This window comes from Tursiops truncatus, chromosome 7, assembly GCF_011762595.2.
Source record: "Tursiops truncatus isolate mTurTru1 chromosome 7, mTurTru1.mat.Y, whole genome shotgun sequence".
Classification (NCBI taxonomy): domain Eukaryota; kingdom Metazoa; phylum Chordata; class Mammalia; order Artiodactyla; family Delphinidae; genus Tursiops; species Tursiops truncatus.
This window is the reverse complement of record NC_047040.1, coordinates 20,748,074-20,774,724: the sequence shown is the minus strand read 5'-3', so window position 1 is coordinate 20,774,724 and position 26,651 is coordinate 20,748,074. Positions and strand designations below refer to the sequence as shown.

The 26,651-nt window shown below is 53.2% G+C and overlaps 1 protein-coding gene across 1 annotated transcript; it reads left to right on the top strand.

The window, feature by feature from the left end:
• On the top strand, positions 1–25,988 carry IGFBP2 (insulin like growth factor binding protein 2). The gene is made up of 4 exons (XM_033859797.2): positions 1–511; positions 22,438–22,667; positions 23,403–23,543; positions 25,673–25,988. The coding sequence occupies exons 1-4, from the start codon at positions 85–87 to the stop codon at positions 25,835–25,837; spliced, it is 963 nt and encodes a 320-aa protein (XP_033715688.1). The 5' UTR covers positions 1–84; the 3' UTR covers positions 25,838–25,988.
• Positions 25,989–26,651: the final 663 nt, after the last annotated feature.

Genomic DNA, 26,651 nt, shown 5'->3' with positions numbered 1-26,651 from the left:
AGAAGCGGAGGAGGCGGCTCCCGCGCTCGCTGGGCCGTGCCACCTGCCCGCTCGCTCGCCGCCGTCGCGCTCACCGCCGCCAACATGCTGCCGAGACTGGGCGGCCCCGCGCTGCCGTTGCTGCCGCCGCTGCTGCTGCTGCTGCTGGGCGCGGGCGGCGGCGGCCGCGGGGCGCGCGCCGAGGTGCTGTTCCGCTGCCCGCCCTGCACGTCTGAGAGCCTGGCCGCCTGCAAGCCCCCGCCCGCCGCGCAGCCCGCCGCCGAGGCCGGGCCGGCCGGCGACGCCCGCGTGCCCTGCGAGCTGGTCCGGGAGCCGGGCTGCGGCTGCTGCTCCGTGTGCGCCCGGCTGGAGGGCGAGCGGTGCGGCGTGTACACCCCGCGCTGCGGCCAGGGGCTGCGCTGCTATCCCCACCCGGGCTCCGAGCTGCCCCTGCGGGCGCTGGTCCACGGCGAGGGCACTTGCGAAAAGCACGGGGATGCCGAGTACAGCGCCAGCCCCGAGCAGGTTGCAGGTAACGCTGGTTGGGACAACTAGTTCGGAGAAACTTGGAGGGCAGCGGGGGAGCCTGGCTGGCGGCCCTTCTGGAGGGAAGGAATGTGTGGCGGAACCTCAGAGACCGTTTTAGCGGAGGAAGAGCGGAGTCCTGGACCGGCTCTGGGCGATTGTTGGGAGGGGGGACCCGAAAGTCAGGCCCGGGGTGGGGGGAACTGGAGTTCGAGCGTGCGGAAGATCCCTGGCTACTAATTTGGTGGGGAAAAATGGGGAGAGAGAAGGCATCCCTGTTACCATAGGCTTGCCCGGTGGAATGTACTTCTACTGACTTCTTTTTTTGGAGGGGGGATTTCCTGGGGAGGAGGGTGTCGGTCAGATCGGTGTGAGTAGGAGCTTGAGCTGGTGACCGCCGACCGAAGGTTCCTGGAGAGGTCCTGGTGGAGGACGCCGCCGGGGGCTGAGGCTGGCGGGTACCGGTGACACCAGGGACCTCTAGTGAGAAGGGGGCGCTAGGAGAAGTCAGCGGCGCCTTGAGGTCCCTTCTTTCTGGGATTGTGAGGTGAGAAGAAAGGACTTGTTGGTACTTTGTAGGGTGGGCTGCCTAGGGGGAAAATTAAAAAGGAACGCTGCTATTTCAGAGAGGACGAAGAAGGCTCTTGCTTTTATGTCGGGTGGAACGATAAGAGAGGGACGTTTGGGAGGCGAGGAAGAGACCCCATTCGTTGAGTCACTGTAACTTAAGCCGGGTCGCCGGCTGCGGTCCGGGGCGGGGGCAGCCAGGCCGCTCAGTTTAGCATCTGGGCCCCCGGGCGTCTGGCAGGAGGATGCCTGGGCCGGGGCGCAACTACTCTTACCGGAGCGAGGTGTTGCCCTCCCCCCGCCCCCCATCCTAATTGAGGGAGCTCTTCCTGTCCCATAGAATGGGGGCCCTGAGGTTCTTTGTACGGAGCTCGCATACCCCCAAACAAGTTTTTTTGGGGACACAACCAGGCTATAAAGATCTCTCACGTGTTGGTTTTTTTTGTTGTTGTTGTTTTGTTGTCGCTTTTGTTTTTTAAATTACAAAAGCCTCCTGCCCCAGTGGTCTGGAGGAAGCTGTAATTATTTTCTTTCCTCTTGGAGACGGTGGTGAAATGTGTCCACTGCCTGCTGCTGTTGATTAAAAAGCAAGTTTCTCAAACTTAGAGGGGAAAAAAAAAAAGAAGGAAAGAAAGAAAAGAAAAAGTGAAAAATTCGTGCTTGCTCGTCAGCTTCTGCGGTCCTTGGCCCCCTCCCGCCCCGGACACCCCCCGCCCCCCCTTCCTTCAGCCTGCTATTGTTTTTTTTCCCTGTTCTCCTTGGGAATACAATTAGGGGTCAGAGTTGAAATCTTTTCTTTGTCGCATTTTGACCTTGAGTGCACAGCAAGTTAGGGCTTCCTCTGAGCGGAACCCCTCAAGTCCCTTTCTTCTGACTCCGGCTTGCTTCCCTCCCTAGCCTGCCTCGAAGTTAACCCTTTCCTCCAGCTTCTCTTAGAAAGTAATAGTAAAAGGGAAAAGACTCAGCAAAGGTCCTTTCACTGTGGGTGCCCATCCCCCCAGTCCCGCGTTCCTCCTCCTTCGCCCCCCAGCACCCCGTGGTCCACCGGGAAGGTACTGTGGTTTCTGAGCTGAACTCTGACAAACTAAACATCTCCCTCAGCAGGGTGAACTTTTGTTCAAAAGGCCTCCACGTTCATAGAAGCGTTTGGATTCTGACTGTTTTAACCAAGTGCGTAGCACATGTCCTTCCTAACCTTCCTAGCCTGGCTGTGTCCCTCAAAAAACTTGTTTGGGGGCATTTTGTCATTCTTCATTCCTCTCACTCTCTGCCTGAAAACCAACTGTCCTGCCTCCCAGCCCCCAGAGGCAGGTTAGGGTCTTCAGAAGGGAACAGATGCTGGGAATTCTCCCATTCACTCCTCCCTGGAGTCGCCAGGGGAGCTCGGGGACAATGGGGTGAGTTCATGGGAAGAATGTCACTGTGGATTTTCTGCCTGGTTATGGGACTCCTTTCCGCCAGCCAGCCCCAGCTGCCTCCACAGCCTGCTCCCAGCGGCCAGACAGCCGCCTTCCGCATTTTTCTCCTGTGCTCCAGACTGGGAAGAGGGGACACCAAGGTTGGGGGTGGGCGGAAGCTGAGCGGGTGCCCTGGAAAGACGTGCTAAGAGCGGGGTGTTGGAGGCGTGAAGAGGGCTGAGGGGACGGGGGCACTGTGAAGAGGAGAGAAGCCTGGGCTTGCTGGGGTGCAGGGGAGAGAGAGAGGGGCGGGTTTTGAGGCTCCTGTGCAGGAGAGGGTCTTGAGCCAGGGCGGGGATCGGGGTGCTGCGTGGGGACTGCGGGGGTCCGAGTTGGGTGGGGTGTGCCGACAAGAACGTGGCCCCGATGAAACCTTAGCACTGAATGCTGCCGCCTCCTCCCCATCTCCCATTTCTCCTCCCCCCTCTGAAGAATGACCCCCCCCCCCAGCCCCATCCCAGCCTGCATTCCTCTTTGAGCAGGTTGCTTTTGAGAATTTTAAACATACCCTCTTATTTCGAGGCAGCAAACCCCAGCAGTTCCGGCTTTGCTGTTAGCTCTTTTGTCTTTGTTCCCTGGACTCAGGGGCTGTGTTGCTGGCTTCCTGGGGATGGCTGGGATGCAGGGGGTGGGGGTGGGCACATCAGCGGGTGCTGAGCCTGCATCCCATGGGGGTGATGGGCTGGGACTTGGTGGTTCAAAGAAACCCAGAAGTCAGACGGAGGCGCGGATTGTGGGGTGGGGGCTTAGAGTGGGTGGGCCTGGAAGAAAAACAGGAGGGGGACCCTGAGATCTGCGTGAAGTCTGGACCTGAGAAATGCGTGGGTGTGTTGGGTGGTGGCGTGAGCAGAAGTGCCTAGAAATGTTAGGGAAAGGGAAGGAAGCAGGCCTGGGCCAGTCCGGGCCCTTTCAGAATTCAGGGCCTCGGCCGGGCCGGACTGGCTCCCTCAAGCATCTCCCCTGCCTCCTTCCCTTCCGTGTACAATGCCGGGGATTATGCCGAGGGGCGGAGCTGCCCAAGTGGCCGTCTGGCCCGCTGCACTTATAAAGGTGCTATAGAAATGTGCAGTCATTCAAAGTCCCAGGGCCCGGGCGGGCGGGCGGGCCTGGGGAGGCTTTGCATCTGCAGTTGCTGGGGGAGCATAAAGGGGGGCAGAGGCGAGGGCTGATTTACAGTGGTTCAGTGCAGCTTCAAAGAAGGGGGAGAAAAAGCAACGGGACTTCTGGCTCAGAGCGCTGCTTTGCATCTTGTCTTGCATAAATTTGCATACTGAGTTCAAAGTCGTAAAATAGTCTTGGGGAATGAGTGGGACCTACTGTCACTGATTGCTAGCGTCACTACCTTCCCCCACCCCCCACCCTAGACAGAATACCCAGAACTAGCTCTGCTAAGCTGCTCTGCCTGAGTGTGTTGGAAGGGGAGATGGGGGACTGGAGGGCTGCTGCTTCTGGGTCCCTCTGGGGAGACCGGAGATCTGTAGTTCCTTGACTACAGGAATTAAGCAGGGTGTGGCTCTGTGCGCTGTGGCCTTGGAAGCAGGGCTGGTCTGGAGGGTGTGACTCCACAGGTCCCGAACCTGCTAGGCAGAGGCAGGCAGTGTTGGAGTCTTTGCCCGCAGTCTCCCCGCTCACCTTCCACTCCCACCCAGAGTGCTCACGGAGATCGTTCCCAGTGTGTAGTGATAATGACCCCATCTGTTCCTTTGATGAGATATTTGAGGAAGCTTTGAGGAAAAAAAAATCCTATTAACAGTGTCAAAAGATCTTACCAAAACAAAACCAGAGGTAAGGAGTCTCTGAATTTGAATAGGTGGTGGAGGAGAGGGGGAAAGAAAAACCCATCTATTGTGGACATGAGGGTCTATCTATGCAGTGGTTCTTGGCCTAATTGGACCCTTGAGTTTCCTGGCAGGCAAAGGGAAAAGGGAGGGTTAGATGGTTCTCATTATTAGCTTACCTTAGCAGTGAGCTTTAAAATAAACTTTTCAGGCACATCATTCCTTTGGGGGAAAGAATTTCTACAGAAATGCCTGCAAGGTGCCTGAGAGTCGGGATGTGTTCAATCACCAGCTGTCAGACACTGAGGGTGACTTTGAGAGCATCACTGTTCTCTAGCCCATTTATCAGGTTAGCTTCTCGGTTCTTAGATTAGCTATTCTCTGCTGTAGAAAATGGGACACACAATTGCTAAGTTCTGATATGAGCAGGTTCCAAAAATTCGTGGTTCTAATGAAATGCAGGACAGGAGTATCCGAGGTGGGGAGGGGTGGGCAGGGCAGGGGCTGCTAAAGGGAATGAGGGAGAAGTAGAAAATGAACAGGCTGTGCCCATGTTTGGTTTTGTTATTGGTCCTCCTCACATACTACAAAACCGTACCAAAAAAAACAAGGCTCGGTTATCATTATCATTATTTTTTAAAGAGACTGCATATCCAGGGACTGCATTTAGTTTTAGTCTCTCTCTTCTCTGTGTTCCCAGCTCCCCTTTTCCTTCTCTGCTTTCTCCATCCTGTCTTCACAACCCACTCTGGACCGTTCTCTCTTTCCCAGGCTTCTCCCACTATAATTCTAGCACACCTGGCTGGTTGCTAAGCAGGTGGACAGGGCTCGAGAAAGTGACATGGGAAGTAGATTGGCCCGGCCTTCCTCAGGGATCCAAGTAGATGGAGACCATGTAGATGATTGGGGATTGGCGTGTTTGAACCAAATCTGACCCTTAAATGAGGAGGGCAGTTGACTGGCAGTGTAGGGACTGGGCTTCGTGGGCGGGGGTGCCTGCTAGGGCTGCTTCTGCCAAAACCAAGGCGCAGGGGAGCGAGGTTATACTTCTAATGCGCCAGGGTGCTGGCGATCTGGTTCGCAGATGTTTGGAGCCCCTCTGCTTCTCCTTGCTGTCTCTGGCCAGCATTTCGCTGAGGTGGCAGGCAGCCTCCCGCCTGTCCTCATCCTGGTATGAACTGCTTCTTTGCCTGCTTTGTCTCCTGTCTTACAGCATCCCTGCAAGGGAGGCTATTTACCTCCATTCCGCAGGTGTGGACCCTGGGGCTCAATGGAGGGGCCACCTGAGCAGCTAAGTACTGAGGTGAGAGGCTAACCTGGCCGCCTTTCCTCTGTACCCCTCTGCCTCTGTGACCAAGCAAGTGAGTGCGGGCTGTTGGCAGAAAAAACCTTTGATCCCCGTCAGCCAGAAGGTTTGTTCCTGGACACCTGCCACGTGCAGGTGATGCTTGGGCCACCGTTCAGTTATTTGCATTCCCTTGACTCTTTGGAGAGGCCCAAGTCCTAGAACTTGGGGAATTCAGAAATGGAAGTGGCCAGCGTGCAGTAGTCAGGAGGGGCAGAAGGGTTCCAGGACAGGCCTCTAGAGAGAAGAGCTGGTGGGCAGTGGATGAATGTGGAAGCAGCCTGGCCTTTGCTGGAAGATTGACCTGGGTTCCAATGCAGGCCCGTCTCTGAGAACCTGAGTGATGATGGGCCAGGGTCTTATCTTTTGGTGAAATGGGGATGATTGTATTTCTCAAATGGGGTACATGTGAGGTCAGCTATGATAACGCAGAATGCCTGGCACGTAGTAGGTTCTCTTAGCTGCCTTAATCTTGGCAAGCGACGTCTCCTCTCAGACACTTAGGCGGCCTTTAAAACAAAGGCCGAACTGGCTGTGTCAGGCGGGCCACCTGTCTCTGAAGGTTGTACCAGGCGCTAAGGGGCCTCATCCTGGTGTGAAGTGGCTTTGGTTCAAAACCCAGTTTCCTACCGCGTACTTGCCACCTGAGGCAAGAGATAATTCTCTCTGAGCCTCAGTTTCCTTATCTGTAAATGAGGAATCGATAGCACCAGCTTCATAGGGTCACATCTGTGCGTGTGTGTGCGTGCGTGTGGTGTGTGTACAGGTAGATAATACGTAAAAAGTCTACGCACTTGGGTGTTTTTTTGTTTTTTTCTGTAACAAGCCACTTGATTTCCAGCATCCATACCTCTGACCCATTTTCACAGACAGACTGTAGTGGAGCTGTTTGTGGAAAAGGTAATGAAACTATTTTCAGTGCAGAATAAACCCAGTTGACAATAAACGGATGGCCTGAGGTCCAGGGCTTCCACTTTTTACGGATAAGTTAGGTGATGCTCTTTAGGGCTCGTGCGCGAGGATCTGGAGCTGACCAAGATTCTTCTGGCAGCTTCACTGTAGTGCCAAACGGGGGTGGAGGGACTGTAGGGGGCAGAGGGGGCCCCAGAGTTTGACCCTGGGTACTCTTGCTGGCCTTGCTACTGAGAAATGGGACAGGTTGAATTGGACATTAGGAGGAACACCGGCACCCAGAAGTTGAGTCCTGCCCTCACCTGCCAGCCGACCTCTAGGACCCAGCTCTCCAGTTGCTGGAGCTCAGAGGACTGGGGAATCCCTGAGGCCACATTTCAGGGGTGGGCAGCGCCTTCCTCCACCGATGGCCTCCACGGGACACCTGCTAGGACCCAGGCTTTAGCAGAAGAGGGTCAGAACCAGTGTGTACTCACACGTTTGGTACACGGCATGTGCCGGCTGAGCTGTGTCGTATTGTCAGTGCAGCCAGTGAAGACCCCATGGTGCCCGTTTCCTGCCCCAGGAAAGTGGGCTTTCGGGTCCATCCTGTCTGGGCCTAGGGTGCCAGAAAGTTGAACATGATCCTGGCAAAGAAACTGGATGTTCTATCCAAAAAAGCGATGTTTTCTTACTACGCCGTCTCCAGCGTTGACCTCACTCCCCAGTGGGGTGGGGCCTGAGGGGTTCTTAACAGGCATGGGGAAGTGTCTTCTGGGCCCTGGGGTTCTTCCTGATGTCTGATTCCACCTGTGGTCCCGGAAAGCCCTCTGAATGGCCCGTCTGGCCACGATGACATGACACTGTCTGTTGTCAAGCATCTGATGGAGTTGAGGCCCCAGGAAGCAGAGAAGCTGGATGCTTGAGTCTTCAGGGGTCAGCAGATGCTTGTGGTGAAACCAGGGACAATAGGGACAAAGCACAGCGTTTGCCACTGGGCATCTGGGGTGGACGGTAAACTCCGGGGACCTTGGTGGTGGAGGGAGGAGGGGGGAGGAGAGGCAAAGCTCTCCTTACAGAGGGGTTGGTGGGTCCAGAGAAGTGTGTTGGCTTTCAGGTTCCAGAGTAACTGCCCCCTCCCTTACCCTCTCCCCGACTCCGAATAGAGTGGATGGACTCTAGGAGATTTTTTTTCCTACTGGAAAATGGACTATCTCCCTCTGTCCCTCCCCCTGCTTGGCTTCTGATCCTCGACCCTCCCCTCCCCCTCTGGGGCCACTCCTGTTCCTTAACAAAGCCAAGGAAGATCTGGGCTGGCTCAGCTCCTGGGTGTCAGTCAGGACGCAGAGGGAGACCTTGCTCAGAAAGCCGGCTCCCCCGGAAAGAAATACAGAGTCGACTGTAGTGAGGAATTGTTTCCTTTCCCCTTTTTTTTTGTGGGGGGGAGGGGGGCATTTGGCAACCCTTGGGGCCCCTTCTGGCCGCCAGCCCCACATCTCTTCCTGGCTCTTGGGAGGCAGGGCAGGAGTGAAGTTTGGGGAGAAGGGAGCAGGGCCTGGCAAACCTCCAGCTGCGGGCCTGGGGAATTGGCCCACAGGCCCTAGTTAAGTTGGCCCCGAGCAGAGCCTGGGGAGGTTTCTAATTAGTGGACGGGTGTAGGTGTGTCAGCCTGTGTTCATTCAAGGAACTGAGCTCTGCGGGTGAGGAAGCCCTGAGGGGAGGGGCACTGGCCTGGGGAGGCCTTGGTAAGTTGGGGAGGAGGGGGGAGGCTCAGGGGTTCCTTCCTGATAGGGGTTGAGGAGATGGGGACCTTCTACCTGGAGTGATCTGAGTTGGATTGTAGGGGTGCAGTGAGCAAAGGGTCTGCCTCGAAGGGTAAATGACAAAATACATAAGCATAATTAAAATTGCTTTTTTTCTAGATATTGTCTACTTCTACCCAAATGCCTGTCGTTTTTTGTTTTGTTTTAAAATATTTTGGCCACACCGAGCGGCATGTGGGATCTTAGTTCCCTGAGCATGGATCTAACCCGCGCCCCCTGCGTTGGAAGCATGGAGTCTTCACCACTGGACCGCCAGGGAAGTCTGACTGTAGGTTTTTTGCTTTTTCTAGCTGTTTTAGCCTCAAGATTCTCCCCACTTGACAGGTGAAGAAATCAAGGCCGTATTCAGGTTCAAATGCCAAGGCAAGTGCAGAGCAGAATGGACGGACCAGAACGGAGTCTGGGTCTCCAGATTCTCGTTCCAGAGCTCCATTCCATCAGACTCAAACATGCAGAGAAGCAGTGAATTATACACTGCTGCTTGGAAAAGCTCCTTTTCCCTGGGAGGTAGTAATTAAGGCATAACTTCTCAAAAATGTTCCTTTATGCAACTCCCCGGGAAGTCTCTTTTAGGTCTATTGTCTCCACTTCTGGATCGAGGTGCCAAGTTGCCTGTGGATGGGGAACTTACTTTCTTTCTTTCTTTTTTTTTTTTTTTTGGGAACTTACTTTCTAAAGTGCCTGAGGCCAAGATAAAATGAAAATGACAGTTCCCCTGGGCCCTGCACTTGCAATTGCCTGATAAGGCTGGGTGGTTTCTATAGAGACACCGGCAGGAGGTGTGTCAGGCAAGATAAAGGGGGGTGGGGGAGGAATGGGTTTACTGGATCCTAAGGGCTTTTGGGGTTGGGTGGGGGCCCGCTGGCTTATGACTGATGGCTTCCTTCCCTGGGAAGATGAGGGAGGGTCCTGTGGAGATGGGAAGAGAGACAAGGTGATGGGGAACAGTAGAAAGGAAGCCCTGGGGTTACAAGGTCTTGGTCAGGAGTTTAACAGGATACCAATGCCCAAATGCCATTCTGGTTGGTTAAGAGCTATGGAGTTAATCCACCTGGGATTTGGTTTTGGCTCTGCTGTTGCTGCTTGATTTTGTGCCACTGGCCTCATACCCTATGGCTTCTTAGCCAAGCATGAGAGGAGATAAGAAATTATCAACCTCGTGTGATTGCTTGATGATAAAACAACGTTCTGTACGCAAACCACTTAGCACAGGGTTAGAAACTCAGAGAATCAGGTGAGTCGTACTGATGGTGATACCTCTCCCCTCTCTTCTCCCTCTGATGTCAACACACAGAACAGAAGAAGGCAAATGCTTGTTTTTTAGCTGTTTGCTGATTGGCCAGGTTTATTAAGAAGGGGCACTTAAGAATCCTGCAAGGAAGTGTGGCTGCTTCCACAGGGTGTGGCTTACCTGGACAGCTGCCCTTTGCTTTGGAAAGTCCAGAATGGAGTCAGTGGTGGAGGGATTTCCAGAGGGCAGTCGTGACCTCATTGTGGTTCTGCCGTGGCTGACCTCGGAACAAGGTCCATGCATGCCCCTTGAGGGGAGGATTCTTACTTGAGGCCCTGCTAGTTAGCTCTGGTTCCTTTGCTGCCTCTAAACCAATAGAGCATAACCAAGGAAGACAACTGATGTGCTGCAGGTTTATATCATACAAAATTAGTGAACCTTTAGTGGAAGGAAAAGAAAGCATGGTGACCTATTTAAAGACACTTATTTATATTCAAGACACTTCTTGTGCTGGTTTGAGAGTGTGGCCGGCAATCCTGGACATCTTTGCAGGTTTTCAGTTTCTTTTTGCATCCTTTGGGTTCCATTTGTCAGGCCTGGGATAGCTGGGAGACGTCTGGGGATGGAGAAGAATTGGCAGAAGGAGAGGGTGGAAGGAGAGAGGTGAGTGGGACCCAGTGTTTACGGTCCATGGGAGCTGGTCTGCGTGGTGACATCAGAGCTGAGTGCAGGGACAGTTGTTTGAATGTGGGTCCTGGTGGAGGGAAGTAGCCTTCCTCTCCAATTCATGCTTCTGTTCGCTCAGTGCCTTTCTTCTCTCCTAACCACTCTTGCTGCTCTGGGGCTTAGATGGTGAGGGAGAGACCAGAAACATGAAAAAAAAGAAGTAATATAAGAGGATACTCTAGGCCAGAGAGCGGTGGAATGCTCTTTGGATAGTCAACTTTTCTAATGTTTAAACACTGATTGAGCACAGGTACAAGCTATGAGACTGACTCTACAGATACAGTTATCATACCACCTGTAGCACATGCTTTTTTTTTAAAATTTTTATTTTATATTGGAGTATAGTCCATTAACAATATTGTATTAGTTTCAGGTGTACAGCAAAGTGATTCAGTTATACATATACATGTATCTATTCTTTTCCAAATTCTTTTCCCATTTAGGTTATTACAGGGTATTGAGCAGAGTTCCCTGTGCTGTACATATACAGTAGGTCCTTGTTGGTTATCTATTTTCTTTTTTGTCTGTGCCATGCAGCATGTGGGAGCTTAGTTCCCCGACCAGGGATCTAACCCACGCCCCCTGCATTGAAAACATGGAGTCTTAACCACTGGACCGCCAGGGAAATCTGGTTATCTATTTTTTTTTTTATACAGATAGCCTTTTCAAAAATTAATTAATTAATTAATTTTTGGCTGTGTTGGGTCTTCGTTGCTGCGAGCGGACTTTCTCTAGTTGCGGCGAGCGGGGGCTACTCTTCGTTGCAGTGCGCAGACTTCTCATTGCGGTGGCTTCTCTTGTTGCGGAGCACGGGCTCTAGGCACGCGAGCTTCAGTAGTTGTGGCATGTGGGTTCAGTAGTTGTGGCGCATGGGCTTAGTTGCTCCATGGCATGTGGGATCTTCCCCGACCAGGGATTGAACCTGTGTCCCCTGCATAAGCAGGTGGATTCTTGACCACTGAGTCACCGGGGAAGTCCTGGTTATCTATTTTAAATAGATCAGTGTGTACACGTCAGTCCCAAACTCCCAAGCTATCCCTCTCCCACAGCACATGCTGTTTGATCGTGGAGGGGAGCAAGAAAAGCATTTGAAAAAGTTGGATATTATCTAAGAAGAAACCAAGTCAGTAGAGATGTATATACATGTCATGTAAGTAAACGGGTGCTGTTTTAGCCTTTTGACCAAGGCTCTTGGGAAGATCTTGATGTGAAATCATGGGACCCCTCTCTGGTGGATAAAGTTACAGAAGGAAAAGAATCTCCAGTCTTGGAAGACGAAAGCGCAATCTCTTTCTTCCAAAAAGGCAAATTGAGCACACAAAATGTCTCCCTTCCTGCCCTCCTTTCATGATGTGTACTTTGTTTTACACTCTATGGAAGCTAAGTACAAGTTTGTGTCTTCAAGAAGCTCCCTCCTTTGGAGGAGGAAGGAAAAGCATGGACCCATGGCTTTGTGCCAGTGCACTCAGGCTACAGGGCTGTGAAGGAAGCTGAGTCCAATGACAAGAGTGCTTGGCCCAGGGATGCCCGTCATCCACTCAATCAAGTGGCCTTTGGACACTTGGAGGCCATATTGTCCATCCTCCTTCCTCCCGAACGATACCAGAGGAAGATGTGTAATTTTTTTCCACCTGCAATTTGTTACTCATTTTAGTTCTTCCTCTGAAACTCGGGTGGCTTCTAACGTGGATCTCTCCCATTTCGGTTTAAGGCTGCTACCTCCCTGCTCCTTAGGAAGCCAGAACAGCTGTTTCCCTTCCTTTGGGCATGAGTGGCCCTTGAGTATTGATTCCTGCATCTTCTCCTCCTTGACCCTGTGACCCGCTTCCACTCTCTTCGAGTCTTTCCTCTGACTCATTTCTCAGTTCTTCATGCTGCACAGACCTGGCCGGGAGCCCGTGGTCAGTCTCCGACTGGCAGGCAGGTGGCTCTTGTGACCCTGGCCTCTGAGAGTGGCACTGAAGTTGGCCATGTCACTGTGATTTGGTCCTCCTCCAGCCAGTGGGGTTCAAGGGGCACCCGTATTTACTGATATCCCTGCTTGACAAGGAGGGTGAGAGGTGGATGGAGGGAGTTTCTTTTAAAAGAAAACTTTAAAAATGCAAAGAAATACTAAGAATGACATAATAATGCCAGTCTACCGCCCACAGCTGGGAACGTTGATATTTCGTCGTCATATTTACTTCAAGTCTTTTTTTTAAGCTTCCGCTGATGGCCCTCCCCACCAGCCACCTGTTCCCTGTCCCTCCTCCCCAGAAACAACCACTAGCATTATTTAGTGTTTCTCTTTCTTAGCTAAACAGGTTTGCTAATGAATGACCAATATTTCAGAGTCATTCTCTGAGATAATGGAAAATGTACATAAAAGGTTTCATTCTGCAACTTTTTCCCCCGTCCACTTTAGGTTTTGAGATCTACCCATGTTGATAGACACAGGTCAGAGCTATACTTTTTTTTTTTTTTTTTTGGCGGTATGTTGGCCTGTCACTGTTGCGGCCCCTCCCGTTACAGAGCACAGGCTCCGGACGCGCAGGCTCAGCGGCCATGGCTCACGGGCCCAGCCGCTCCGCGGCATGTGGGATCTTCCCGGACCGGGACACGAACCCGCGTCCCCTGCATCGGCAGGCGGACTCTCAACCACTGCGCCACCAGGGAAGGCCCTGTAATGAACGTTTTTGTGCACATGTCAGAGAGAAGTAGAATTACTGGGTCAGGCACACTCTTCCCATAAGCCTTTGGTCCACGTTTGCACCAAAGCACGCTCTCCACTCACTTGGGCCTTCGGCAGGTAGGTCCCCTTGCCAGGTTCTCAGATGGCTTTAGCTGAACCAGACGAGAAACGCTGGGGACTCACGGGAAGGAGGGAAAAGCTGATAGTACTGTTGACCATCTTGATATCAATTTCTCTGGCTCTTCAAGGACAGACTGGCTCGCAGAACCCCAGAGGACCGTGGCTGAATTTGAGCATGTTTTTGTTTTCTCAAACTGTCTGCCTCAGCCCTGACCCTCCCCAGGTCTTGGCGATTCCAGGAATGACCCTGGTGTTTTATGAAGCACTCCTTTGGAGAGTGCAGAGGCAGGGAGGCCCTGCACTTTCTGGTCACTCGAGGGGGACCCCCCGATGAGAGATGCTCTAGAAAACCTCCATGATGCTTGGCCGAGGAGGGCCCCTGTATGTGCATCTAAGCATATACATGCGTCTGTTTCTGAGCCCGCACGTCAGTGGGTGCACGGAGCTCACAAGGCTTCGTCTTTGCAAAGTGCACACGTGAAGGCGTATCTCTTGAATAGAAGCCTTTTCTCCCGTCACCAAGAAATTCTTCAGGAAACCGAGTCAGGAATCACAGAGGAATGGGGCCCTGAGCTGGAAGGTGGTTGTTAAAAGTACAGAGTGCTTGACCCCTCCTGCCCGCTCCGCCCCAAGGCTTGCTGTCTCCGGAGCTCTGGGGCTGGAGTGTAGGGCTTTATTTTTCGTAGGCTCTTCAGATGATTTCTGATGAACAGCTACAATTGGGAACTGTTTGCCTGGTCTAACTCTCTGAATTTACAGCTGAGCACACCGGGGCCTGCACATCTGAAACACCCAGCCTGGCATCATTCAGAATCCCAGGCCTGGCGGTAACGTCAGGATCAGAACCTTGGGCCTCTGGCTTTCCGGCCAGTGATGCCCTTCTTGCCACACTAGAACCAGATGGCCAAGGCTTTGAGCTCCAGAGCCTGTGTTCCAAAGGAAATTCAAAAAGGGCTCAGAGTGGCGTGGCAGGTAGTTGGCCCTCTGCCCTCCTGTTGTCCACTGTCGCCGTTATCTCCAGTAGCGGTTCCTTCCCTGTATGAGGATGGGGCTGGGTGCCTACTGGCCATCCCACTCCACAGACTTTACCCACTTCTGCAGCCCTTAGCTAGGTGATGGGCTCGTGGTAGCTGTCGGTGCAGGGAGATGGTCTCAAGGTGAGAAAGGCCAGTTCCCGCCCTTGTGCGATGTGATCACCTGTGGGACCTATGGGTCTAGAACATCAGAGGAGGCCGCTTGTTTGCAGCCATTTCCTTACGTACGGGTGGGCGGCGGGTGTCATCAGAGAGGAGACCTTTTGTTCAGAAACCATACTGAGGAGCTACTGGTCTGTTGCCGAAGGGTTTTTTCCCAGAACGAGGTGGCATCTGAGAGATGTCAGGTTTGCTTAGCTGGCTCCGTAGCAGGGAGCAGGGGCTCAGAGAATGGGAAGGGAGTTTGGAGTGAAGCTGGGTGTCAGCAGGGTGTAGATGGCCCGTCCAGGAATGCCATTAGCTGGGCTGGAATGCCACCACGTGAGACATCCACGCACGTACTACTCAGGATTCCAGTGTAAGAGGCCCCTGCTGCCTGCCCGCCTGTGACAGGCTAAAAACAGGTGGAGGAGGGCACATGATGTCTCTCACCCAGAAAGACTAAGGACTTCAGGTTTAACCTTAGCTGAAAATTAACCAATAGGCCCCCTTCCTACCCCACCCGTTTCTAACTTCTGCCCCCGACGACGTCCTCCCGCTCCCCCACCTCCCAGCAAGGCCTGAATCACCCACCCTGGCTTCTGGGTGGCTTGTGCTGTTGACCAAAGTGGCCATATGCCGGGTGAAGTTAAGTGAGCAGTCAGCCATACAAGGGGACTGGCTTCAGAGCCTCTCCAACAACACCTGCTTCCCCTGTGTGTTGGTGCGTTTACCTGTGAACCCTGCCTCACCTATGCGTGCACGGCGGTTATGAGACTCTACCTATCTTTCCTCCCTCTCTCCTCCTTCCCTCTCCCCCTTCTTTCTTGCCTTCCTTCCTCCCATCTTTCCTTTGCCTAAATTCTATAAGCAAAGTTAAAGTAATTTTGGCAAATCCACCCTTGCCCAAGGACTTCATCAGATGGCAGAGAGCTTTGATGTTTAGCAACATATGGAATTTATACAATCAACAGAATCAAGCTTTAGAAGAAAGATGTCGAAAGATGTAGCTGCAGAACTCTTTTATAACTCATTTTCCCCCCCATGCATTGGCCGTTCTGCAGACCAGGTATCACCCACCCTTCCCCTCTACCAAACAAATGCACCTTTCATTTACTCTTTCAAGAACTAGATCATCTGCACATTTCTTCCAAAGCCTGATTCTGCGCACATTGGGAGTCTTGAGTGGTACTGATGCTGTAGCCTATTTAAGTAGCAGCCTTCACTTCAGTGGGGTGATGATTCTCATTTTTCAGACATAAGACGTTAGAGCTCAGAAAGGTTAAAGGTCTGTCCAGAATCACGGGTGAATTGTCAGGGGCAAAGCCAGGATTGGAATTCAGGGCTCTTGACTCCTGGGGTTCTTTGCCCATTTGAGTCTGTGAATGAATTGCCCACTGCCATGGATATTAGTGGAGAAGTCCTCCTGGAGGGAGGAGGAAGATGGTAGTTAGTATTTATTCTTTTGCCCAACATATGTCAAGGTTAAGTGCATTTTGGGAGAAATCAACAAAGAAGGAGCCATGTGAGTTCTGTGCCCAACCAGCGTGGAACCAGGAAAGCAGCCGGCATTCCCCTGGCCTGTTACTTGGAATCCATTCTCAAAGGGCCTGGAATGCTATTACCTGTTGAAGAAGGAGGTGAGTTCACTGGAGGGAGTGATGGATTTAGGGTTGGGTTAGATCATCCCTGTGTTGCCCTCAGCTCTTAGATTTCCAAATAATCATGAGATAGACTGAGGAGAAGGTTGGAAAATGACTAGACTTTCTTCAGAATAAAGAAAAGAAGAAAGAAAGATGTATTAACTTCTTATGAAGATGTGTGATGCTTTTGGGAAGAGGTCTCCTTTTCTCACCAGGCCTGCATGACGACAGATGCCTCACACCGTAAGCAGGAAGGGGTAGGGGGTTGCTGTTAGATTCTTAAGGTTTGTTTTCCCCAGAGTGCTCTAAGGTCTCCGGTAGATCAGGAGTTGCCAACTGTCAAATGGAGCAGAGGTCGGAGCATCGCAATAGGAGAAAGTGAAGTTTCATGAGAGAAAGGATCTTCATCCGTTGAGTAAGGTTGTCAGTGCTACAGTCAAGCCACATGACACTGCGGGGGAAAGGACTGTGCCAAAATTAAGTTTTAAAGCCAGAGCGTCAGTGCACAGAAGTAGGCATCTTTCTGCTCCCGGACTGTCCCCCTCCAGCTGCCCTGCTTGGCTAGCTTAGTAAGGCCGGGTCACAGGGCGGTGCGGGGACCCCAGGCCAGTCGTGGAACACCTCTGATGACAGCAGAGAGGTTGTGCGTGCTCCTCTTGGACCCAGGTGCTGGTCCTTCTGGGCCTTGGGTTTTCTGTCTGTAAAATAGGACACCTTGTCTGTGTCCTCTTGGTCCATCTGTCTCGCATTCAGCTCTCCTCCAGGTGTGTAAGGTGGGAAGGTGTGGCAGTGCCCCTACGGCAGGACGGGCCTTCTCCCCGCCCTTCAAGCCTCCCACAAGGGAGATCTACTCTCCCTCTATCATCTCCCCGACTTGTCTTTGGAAAAGCTTGACCTTCTGTACATAATTGGGAAACTCCCTTCTTTTCCTGGGTCACTAGGCAGGGAACAGCTACTGCTTACTGATCCTTACAGGGACATCTCCTCAGGAATCTTGGAGGTCCCTGTCAGTCATCTCTAAGCCCGCAGGCTTTTCCAGTTATGTGATTTGGGTTGCTAAGAACCATCTCTTAGAGTGACCTTTGCACTGTAGCCCATGGAGCTGCATACATAAGTGGTTGCTTAATAAATATTATTCTGCACCGAACTCTCCTAGGCAGAAAAAAAAATGCAACTTGGTATTTTTGTTCTGAGGGCAAATTCCATCTCTAGCTGGAGTTCTCCACGTGGAATGTTTTCCTGCGGACTGCGCTGTCACACCTATAAGGGAACGTATGGGCAGAGCTTGGTAACGTGTGATAATGTCCTTGTCCAGCAGAGCGTGAGGGTGCGGTGCCATGTGGGTGCTTCCCCGAGTGTGGGACGCAGAGGAGGCAGCTGAGGGCGAGCCCCTTGTGCCGGCACTGCGTATGCACGCAGCAGCCCTCGGAATCCTCTCTGCCACCCACTGGAGGTGGATCCTGTTTGTGCGTGTTTTACGGACGAGCAGTGAAGGCACAGAGAGCTTAAGTAACTTGTCCAGGGCTGCACAGCTCAGTGGTAAAGCTAGGATTCAGCCAGGCAGTCGGACTTTGGAGGCTGAATCCCTGAACCTCTTTGGCTGGGGATAGGATCTCAAGGAATCGAGGCTCTTCTCAGCCTACAGTCCTTTCTGATCTCCACCCAGTCAACAATTGTGTTTCCCTGTCCTGGGCTTCCACTTCAAGATGTGGGGTGTCGGCACCTGCGTCAGCAGACCAGGCCCATGGATTTCCTCATCTTATTGGCACTTTCGTTGGCAACGATGAGATCGATAAAGGAATGGAATGAAACATACCCTTGAACCCAGGTGGCTTCCGTGAGGGTGGACGAACTGACCTTCCGCTCAGAGCCGTCAGGGACATCTCAGGACAGGAAGCCACCTCTGTCCTTCTGGGATAGGACTGCCCACTTGAGCCCTGTCTTCTGGGACCTGGAGTGGGGCTGCATTATGACTTTTGGGGGCACCAGACATGTTTGCCTTTGTGGGCAAACACAGAAGAATTAGAAAATCGTATTTTATAACTGCAAACGTATCAGTGTTATATGAAGACGTTTGCTTTGACCTAAAAGTTTATTTTTTTCTTCTGATTTTAAAAGAAATGAAAACATTTCCTAGGGCCCTGGGCACTGTGCCCTCTGTGCCTAATGAACAGACCAGCCCTGCCTGGAGCCTGCCGTCCTGAACGTGCATGAATCTGTGTGCCCCTCTCTTCCATCCAGTGTTTCCAGAGCTTGCAGAGGGCCTGGTTCTGAGCGTTAACTGTGGGCTGACCTCTAGGGCTCATCCAAAGGATGCTTCTTTGGCCCCTGTCAGTGGTACGAGTGCCTGGGAGAGTTAGGGAAGAGGGGTCAGCAGGCTAAGAGTCCTCTGGGGTCCCCACCACCACCACCAAGAAGGAAGGCTCATAGGCCAGAAGTGTTCCTTGTGATGGAACAGTGGTGGAGGGGTCTTAGCCGAGGGAGGGGATACAGTAAAGCTCAGATCTGCTTTATGTGAGGCTGGGAGTCTTCAGCACTGGGCCGGGAACTTCAGGCCTCTGGATCAATCCTAACTGCGAACGGTGGTTTTCAACTGGAGACCATTTGGCAATGTTCAGAGACGTGTTCGATCGTTGCAACTCGGGGAGGGTGCCGCTGGCATCTGGTGGGTAGAGGCCCACGATGGTGCTGGGCGTCTTACACAGGACAGCTCCTAACAAAGAATCTTCTGGTCCCAAAGACAGTAGTGCTGGGGTTGGGAGACCCTGATCGCGAGAATGTCCCAGGCATTGGGTTCAGGTGAGTGGAGCCTTCCCAGACGTTCCTGAAGAGGACTAAATGTGGGCCATCCTGCTGTGTTTCAACCTGAGAACGTGGAATTGCAGCCACAGTGGAGACGGGCTGTCTTAATTTAAGCCTCGGGGCAGGCGGGCAAACCTGCCCCCAAAAGAGAGGAACCCGGTGAACTTCTGAGAGTCACAGGCTTCGTGACAGCAGAGCGGATGGTTCCAGAAATGGTGGGAAATTCCCAGAGCCCTTGTCTAATTACTTTGTGAGCAGAACTCAGGGCGTCGGGTGCAGAAGTGGTGTTGAGGTCTCCATAGATGCTCTCTGTCACGGTGGGCAGGAAGCAGGCTGGGCAGGGCACGATGAGGATGGGTTTGTTGTGCCCAGGGTGAACTCGGGTACGAGGGGCTGGGCGAGGGCAACCCAGAGGTCCCCATTGTTTTCCCCCTTTGATCCTGCACGGTTCCCAGTGCAGCCGGGGAAGCAAGACTTTTCTAGGCGTCTTGCTGTCTTCCTCCTGTGTTCCCCGGGCCAGCACCTGCAGGGATGAAGACAGGGAGCCTGATATTGTGTCACCAGGTCCAGGTGCAGAGAAGCAGAGAAGCCTGTAGAAATGGAAATGGCAGGACTGATGGTGAGGATGGAGATGAGTCCCCCCCGCCCCACCCATTTGTGCCAACATCTGCCTTATGCTTCAAGGTTAATGTTAAGCAGAATGGAGGGTTACCTGAATCAGCCCATCCTATTTATTTGCCAGGTCTGTCTCAGACTCTCGCAAGCCTCTGCTTCAGCCTTCTGCCCTCTACCTCTGGTATCTGAACAGGGAAGGTGGGATCATCTTCGTGGTTGGCCTCAGCTGCCTGACCAGTCCCAGGGGAAAGCTGCAGCCGGTCCCCATTCAGGGGAACCGGGCTGGTAGCTGAGCCGGGGAACCCGGACTGCTTCTCTTGGGGCCTCTGGGTTTCTGCTGTTTCAGCTTCAGGGACAGAAAGGGGAGGGCAGGGTGGGTGAGGGAAGTTTGGGGCGGGTGAATGTAGAACGTGGTAGATCAGGACTCCCACCCAAGTCGGTGGCAGATGCTTCAAATCAGCCTTCCCCTGCAGGTGGTGCTGGGGCTTCTGGAACAGGATCTAATCTGCACTTGGTTTATTTATGATAAAATCTGGGCTACCCGGAGCCCCTGGAGAAATAGCCATTCTAGAGAAAAATTTTCCGGGTTTCACAGGGCTTACTCATTTAAATATTTCCATCATTTTTCTAAAGTTTAGCAATTTTGGATAGATACCTTTCTTAATACTGAATACTTGTCATGTTTACCCCTTTCCTTGTTGGATGCCCCAAAGTCGCATTATCAACACTAGTCTTGTTTCAGGCCACACAACGTGGAAGTTTTCAGGGGTCATCAATGGCTGTGGAGTTGTTTGCTGTGCACCAAATGTCCCCGGAGTTCTTATGTTTGGTTTTTTTTACTGTCCTCTTTCCTCTCTGCCATTTGATACTTCTCGCCACTGACCACGTGCCTTCCTTTTTCTCCTTTTAATTTTGTTGATTTTATTCTGTGGTGGCCTTGGAAACCAGACATGCAGAAACCAGGCTTATCTGACCAGTGCTACTGCGAACCGTCAAGGTTCTTCGTGCACTGACTTCCCTTGACTTGTGAGGAAAGCATCGCGGCTTCACAATGCATGGATGTGGTGTCTGCTGTTCTGATGCTCAGAAGCTTATCTTCCTCTGCTTCCTGCTTCTTGATTGGGTTCCACACGGCAGGGGTAGCAGATCACTGAGGCAGCTGTCGTCGTCATCATCATCATCGTCAAAGTAATCGCTACGCACAGGACATAGAGTTTCTGCGTTCCACACTGTATCTTAACGGCTTTACCTATAACATACTCTCAGCAGTTCTGTAAAGTAGGAACTATTATTATCCAGTAGTTTACGGTTCAGAAAAACAGAGGCACAGTGCGGATATATATGCAGGAGAAATACAGCTGGTATAAAAAGTGGCAGAGCTGGAATTCCATTCGAGTCCGCCCTCCTATCCAGCACTTGCCAGGCTGGAGATTACGTGCCTGGTTCTAAAGGATGCTCCAGCTAGTGAGAACCGACCAGGCATCAGGCCTAGTGCAAAGGGAAGGGATGGGAGTAAACCTCTATTGAACGCCTCCGTTTCCAGGGACCCCGTGGGTGCCTGGTCCCCCAGAGTCTGCTGGAGCGTGCTCTGAGGATGCAGGCGCTGGCTCCCCAAGGCACGGAAGAGGGTCCCACACCTTCACTGGTGAGGGAGTGAACGCCGAAACTCACAATCCAGAGGGGGTGTCGTGGCCCCCCTTCTACAGGTCAGGGCCAGCTCTTTACACCGTATAGCATGCCCAGGACAGTGACCCCCTGAGCCCACCACACTGTGCCTGAATTCTGAAAGGACTGCCAAGTACTAGGCGCCTCGCCTGAAACCCTTGTGTAGAAATATTGTAAAAGCCATTCGGGTATGTTATCCAGGCTGTAAGTTTTCGGAGGTGCATTAGAGGGGAAGAGAAAATGTGCAAGATTTGTTTGGAAACTCCCACTGCCTGCTCCCTGAGCCCTGCAGGGGGCCGCTCCAGGCAGTGTGGTCTGAGACCCTGTTGGCCCTGCCGTGTCTGCGGGGGGCTGTTTGCACCCCGGCCCACCTAGAGCTTGCCAGAAATTGCCTCCCTGGTTAGGACCCTTCCATACCATTGACTCTGTTCCCTGGCTGGACGTGCCTAAGCCTGCATGAGACCGTGGGAGGGGAGGAGTGCTCTCAGGGCCCCTCCACCTGAGCTGTGTGCACCGTAGGAGCCGTTCCCTATTGCCGGCTGGCTGGAGGTTTAAGAAAGTCGAAAGACTCAGTGGATGGTCCTTGGACAGACATCTGGATGAGGCTATGCGCCCTGCGATAAGATGAAACTACAGCGTGGTCATCGTTCCTGTTCTGGGGGCTCTCGATGTAATGGGGGGTGGGGCAGCATGCATAGACAGGACACAAATCAGGGTCCCGGGATGGTGCTGTAGCGGCCATAGGAGTGGAGCGTCAGGGCAACAAGAGGAGGAAGCAGACGGGCAGATGAAGAGTGATGGCGGAGGGGGCTGGACGCTGTGTTCCGGTGTCAGCGTGGCTCTCCACCTCACTTCCCCGCCAGACACGGCACGGCCCAGTGATCTCTGCGGCATGAGTTTTAAAAGCTCATCTGATCCATGCCTTTTCCGACCAGACATCATGAAGACTTTAAACGGGGGGGGAGTTATTGGTGGGTGAATCTCAGAGGTCTTTCAAGGAAGAGTGGTGGACGTTCCCCGTTCCCCGGTGAGAGCCTTGCCTACATGGTCATCCTTCGTTTGTGCCCCTCTGCTCCCCCACGTGCATCCTCCCCCTTGACCTCCTGGGGTGGAGGCAGAGCAGAGTAGGTGACCCAGGCATCTTTCTGGAGTCAGAGAGCCTGCGTTCAGATCCTGGATTGTGATCTTGGTCAAGAAATTGACCTCCGTGAGCCTCAGCTTCTCTGTCTAGAAGTTGGGGGACGTTACTAGTTGTGCTCGTCATTGCTGTGAAACCGAAATGGATCATCCACATAAGTCCCTTAGCACCACTGCTTAGATGTTAGTCATCTCCTTCCTTGTCATTATCAGGGGTCCAGATAGTCCCTGGAGGGCCTGCCTCTCTGGAAACCGGACCTGCAGCTCTTCCTCCCTCCCTCTCTCTGCAGACAATGGCGAGGACCACTCTGAGGGAGGCCTGGTCGAGAACCACGTGGACGGGAACATGAACTTGTTGGGAGGTGGAGGTGGTGCTGGCCGGAAGCCCCTCAAGTCGGGCATGAAGGAGCTGGCCGTGTTCCGGGAGAAGGTCACGGAGCAGCACCGGCAGATGGGCAAGGGTGGCAAACATCACCTCGGCCTGGAGGAGCCCAAGAAGCTGCGGCCGCCACCTGCCAGGGTCAGAACGGGTCGGGTCTGGTTGGAGGGGTGGGAGGACGTGTAAAGGGAGTGTCCCAGCAAGCGGGGATGTGGGCCCCCCGATGAGATCCATGTCCTGTGTGCCTGCGGGCAAAGCACTTTCCTGTCTGATTCTGCGACTGACATATTCAGGGACCTTCAGGTTGATCAGTTTCTCTTTGTGGGGGGGCTCAGTATCTTTGGCTGTGAAATGGGCTCTGCGTGCGGGTTCTTGAAGTCCCTTCTAAAATCTCCACGTTTCTGCTTGGCTTTGGGACACAGGCAAAGCAATGGATGCTAGAGATAAAGATGGATCCGCTCGAGGTTGCCCACTCGCGTTGCAGCTGCCCTCACTCAGCTACCCCACTTCTTCTTTCCAGCTCAGCTTTGCTGTCTAGGCCCTGGTTGGGTTGACGGAAGGGAATGGAGGTTGGGCCACCGGGTGGGTGTAGAGATACTCCAGAGGCAGCCACTTGAATTCAGTATTTGCAAGTAGCTCCCATTTTGACCCCTGAAAGCCGTTGACACAGATGGAGGAGAGGAGGGAATACTCATATGCAGGTGGCTTTCTTTAGGGGTGCGGTGGAGCATAACCATATGGTAGGTAGATTGCTGGGCTGGGTGTCAGAAGTTCCTGGTGCCAGTAGCTAGCTGTGTGACCTTGGGAAAGTCCCTTCAGAAGAATCACGGGCCTGTTCCCACTCTAAGCATCCTCTCCGCGTGCCTGTGCCCACAGACCCCCTGCCAGCAGGAACTGGACCAGGTGCTGGAGCGGATCTCCACCATGCGCCTTCCCGACGAGCGGGGGCCCCTGGAGCACCTCTACTCCTTGCACATCCCCAACTGTGACAAGCATGGCCTGTACAACCTCAAACAGGTGAGCGAGGATCTCCTTGGCCCCGGACCCTGGGTGTGTCTTGTTCTTGCCCCATCACCTGTAAGCCTCTGAGCGGGAGACCTAGTCTTCTGTGAGGAGGCGGGTGGCGATGCCAGCCAAGAGGGGAGGGGATGCCAGCTGCCAGGCCAGGGAAGGCGGGGGCGGGGCTTCTCTTCTTGGCTTCAGGCTTGTCAGAGCCTGACTCCATGTACCCAGCTTACCTGCCAGCAGCGCTTGGTGTCCAGGATAGGAGGGAGCCTCTTGGAGGACAAATAGCGCCTCACACCAGTGCTTCTTGATTTTATTGAGCGTTAGAATCACCTGCAGGTGATTCTGGGGCCTCGTCCCCAGAGGCTGTCATTCAGACGGTCGAGCGGGATCTGAGAGTTTGCGTTTCTAACCAGCTCTCAGAGGACGCAGATGATCCGTGGACGGCATTTCCAGAATCACTGATTTAAACCATTGTTGACCAAGTAGGCTCTCTGGTTTTCAAGTATCTCAGGGAATGGAGAATCAGGGGTGGAGAAACGCCACTTGAAATATTTCTAGAAACGGTTAACAGAACAGTGTTATCAGTACATTAGAGAAAATGTAGAAAGTGTAAGTAAACCACCCAGGAGCCCTTTTTCCTCCCCTTTCCATTCTGTTCATATGCCTTCTAATGATCTGTGTGTGTATGCATAGTTCCCCTTATCATTATTAATATTGTTTACCTAACCACATAGAGTTTGTAGTGATGATTGTTAGTGGCTGTTTAACATGGTCAGTTGTCCTTTCACCTAGTGCACTGCTCACTTCCTCCAGCTCATCCCTGGTATAGGGAGAAAAAGTCTGTGTGCATTTCATGTAAGGCAGAGAGAAGGATTGAGATGGTGTGGACTCCACCGGCCATTCTGTTCCCCAGCAGAGGGTCTGAGCCCAGCTGCACACTGGGCTTCTCTAGGGAGCTTTAAAGAATACAGATGCCTGGGCCTCACCCCCAGAGATCCAGATTTTGTGAGTCTGGGGTGCTTTCTGGGCACCAGATTTTTCAGAGGCTCCCCTGGTGGTCCTAGTGGGAAGTCAGAACTGACTTTTAAAGGGTGGGTGTGCAGAGCCAGGAGATGGGGTACGGGGCTCTGCTGATCCCCCGGGGGGGGGGTCTCACTTCCCCATCTCCTTCACAGCCCAGGCATCTTGCCCTTTGAAATAGCAGTCTAGCGTTAAAAGCTATTGGTTCGTACACCTGCCCTCTAGATGTAAGCCAGCTACTTCGTTTGGAGTTCAAAAGAAGAAATGGTTATCTTCTTTTCTACTGAAGCTTATGGGTAAACGGGGATTTGCAAGAGGAATTGGCTCATGGGTAAGATCAGGGATCCTGGGAGGGGAATGCCTGGCTTGGCATCTCAGCTGTGGCTCTTACTAGCCCTGTGACGTTGGGCAAGTTACTGAACCCATCTGGGCTTCCTCCCGATCGTCCTTAAAATGGTAAAGTAATGGTACCTACTTCACAAGGTGGTTGAGAGGATTAAATGAGTGTATGTTAGGGGCTTCCCTGATGGCGCAGTGGTTGAGAGTTCGCCTGCCGATGCAGGGGACACGGGTTCGTGCCCCGGGCCGGGAAGATCCCGCATGCCGCGGAGCGGCTGGGCCCGTGAGCCATGGCCGCTGAGCCTGCGCGTCCGGAGCCTGTGCTCCGTAACGGGAGAGGCCGGAGGCCGCGACAGTGAGAGGCCCGCGTACCTCAAAAAAAAAAAAAAAAAAGAGCGTATGTTAGATATGAAGTGTAAATGAGCAGTGTATATGACTGCTCACGCCACGCCCAGCACATAATAGGACCCGAGCTAACGCTGACTTTCATGTGCGTTTTCCGTCTCACACTACGAGTGAACTCCAGTACACTGGGTCCCTGGCTGGATGGGACCTCCCCGTGGATGGGGGCTGAGTCTTTCCATCGCGAGGCATCCCCAGCAGCCTTGCTGATAGCCAGAGCACGTCCCTGGGCCAGCAGCACCAGCGTGAGTCACGTTGGAGCTTATTAGCCGTGCAGAATTGCAGGCACACCCAGACCTCATGAACGGAGCCTGCATTTTGGTGGGACCTCCGTTTTATCGGGGTGTCCTCTATGTCCTCCTCTTCTCTCTCCTCAGTGCAAGATGTCTCTGAACGGGCAGCGTGGGGAGTGCTGGTGTGTGAACCCCAACACCGGGAAGCTGATCCAGGGGGCCCCAACCATCCGGGGGGACCCCGAGTGTCATCTCTTCTACAACGAGCAGCAGGGGGCTCGCGGGCTACACACCCAGCGGATGCAGTAAACCTACAGCCAGCCGCCGGTGCCTGGCACCGCCCCCCACCCCTCTCCAAAGCTGGCAGAGCAAGGAGAGCGCTTGCGTGGTGGGTGGAGGGAGGATTTTCCAGGAGTTCTGACACGTGTATTTATATTTGGAAAGAGACCAGCACCGAGCTCAGCACACCCCCCCGCCCCCCCAACCCCCCCACTCCCCGCCTTCCCCCTCCCCAGCTGGAGATGCCTGCACCCTCCCTCCTCGAGTCCCTGCTGGGCAGGAAGCGGGTGGCTGCAGTGCGGAGCTGGGGTAAAGGTTTGGGAGAGGGAAAAAAGAAATTTTTATTTTTGAACCCCTGTGTCTCTTTTGCTTAAGATTAAAGGAAGGAAAAATAAAGCACGTGTCTTTTGCCTGAGTCTTTGGGGCCCCCGTGGGAAAGAGATCTCGAGGCTCACCAGCCTCCTTCCCTCCAGCCTTGGCTGGACTGGCGGGAAAGTGGGACAGGCACGGTCTCGGTTTTCCATTCATAACACAGCAATGAGATGGATGGGGCAGGAAGAGGGGCTATGGAAACTCAGAAGTCCTGAATCCAGGTGGACTCCCAGCTGAGGCTCTAGCGACCTTCCCGCCCTTGGGTGGGCCCTGGGGGAGGAAGGGTGGAGCCCGTGTATCTTTCTCTGTCTCACATTCAGATGACACTGCAGAGGAAGAAAGGGAGCAGGGAAACAGTGGAATTGGGGTCCTCTGGCCCCTGAAGTCAAGGAGAGCTCCCTTGCCCAGGGGGAGACATCTACTCAGCCCCCAAGGAAAAGGAGTGGGGCTGTTGTGACCTCTGAGAATCCAG

Coding starts and splice junctions, on each gene's coding strand:
- IGFBP2 (XM_033859797.2), top strand. CDS start 85: ATGCTGCCGAGACTGGGCGGCCCCGCGCTGCCGTTGCTGCCGCCGCTG. Junction 22,668..23,402: donor TGCGGCCGCCACCTGCCAGG/GTCAGAACGGGT, acceptor CTGTGCCCACAG/ACCCCCTGCCAGCAGGAACT. Junction 23,544..25,672: donor GCCTGTACAACCTCAAACAG/GTGAGCGAGGAT, acceptor CTCTCTCCTCAG/TGCAAGATGTCTCTGAACGG.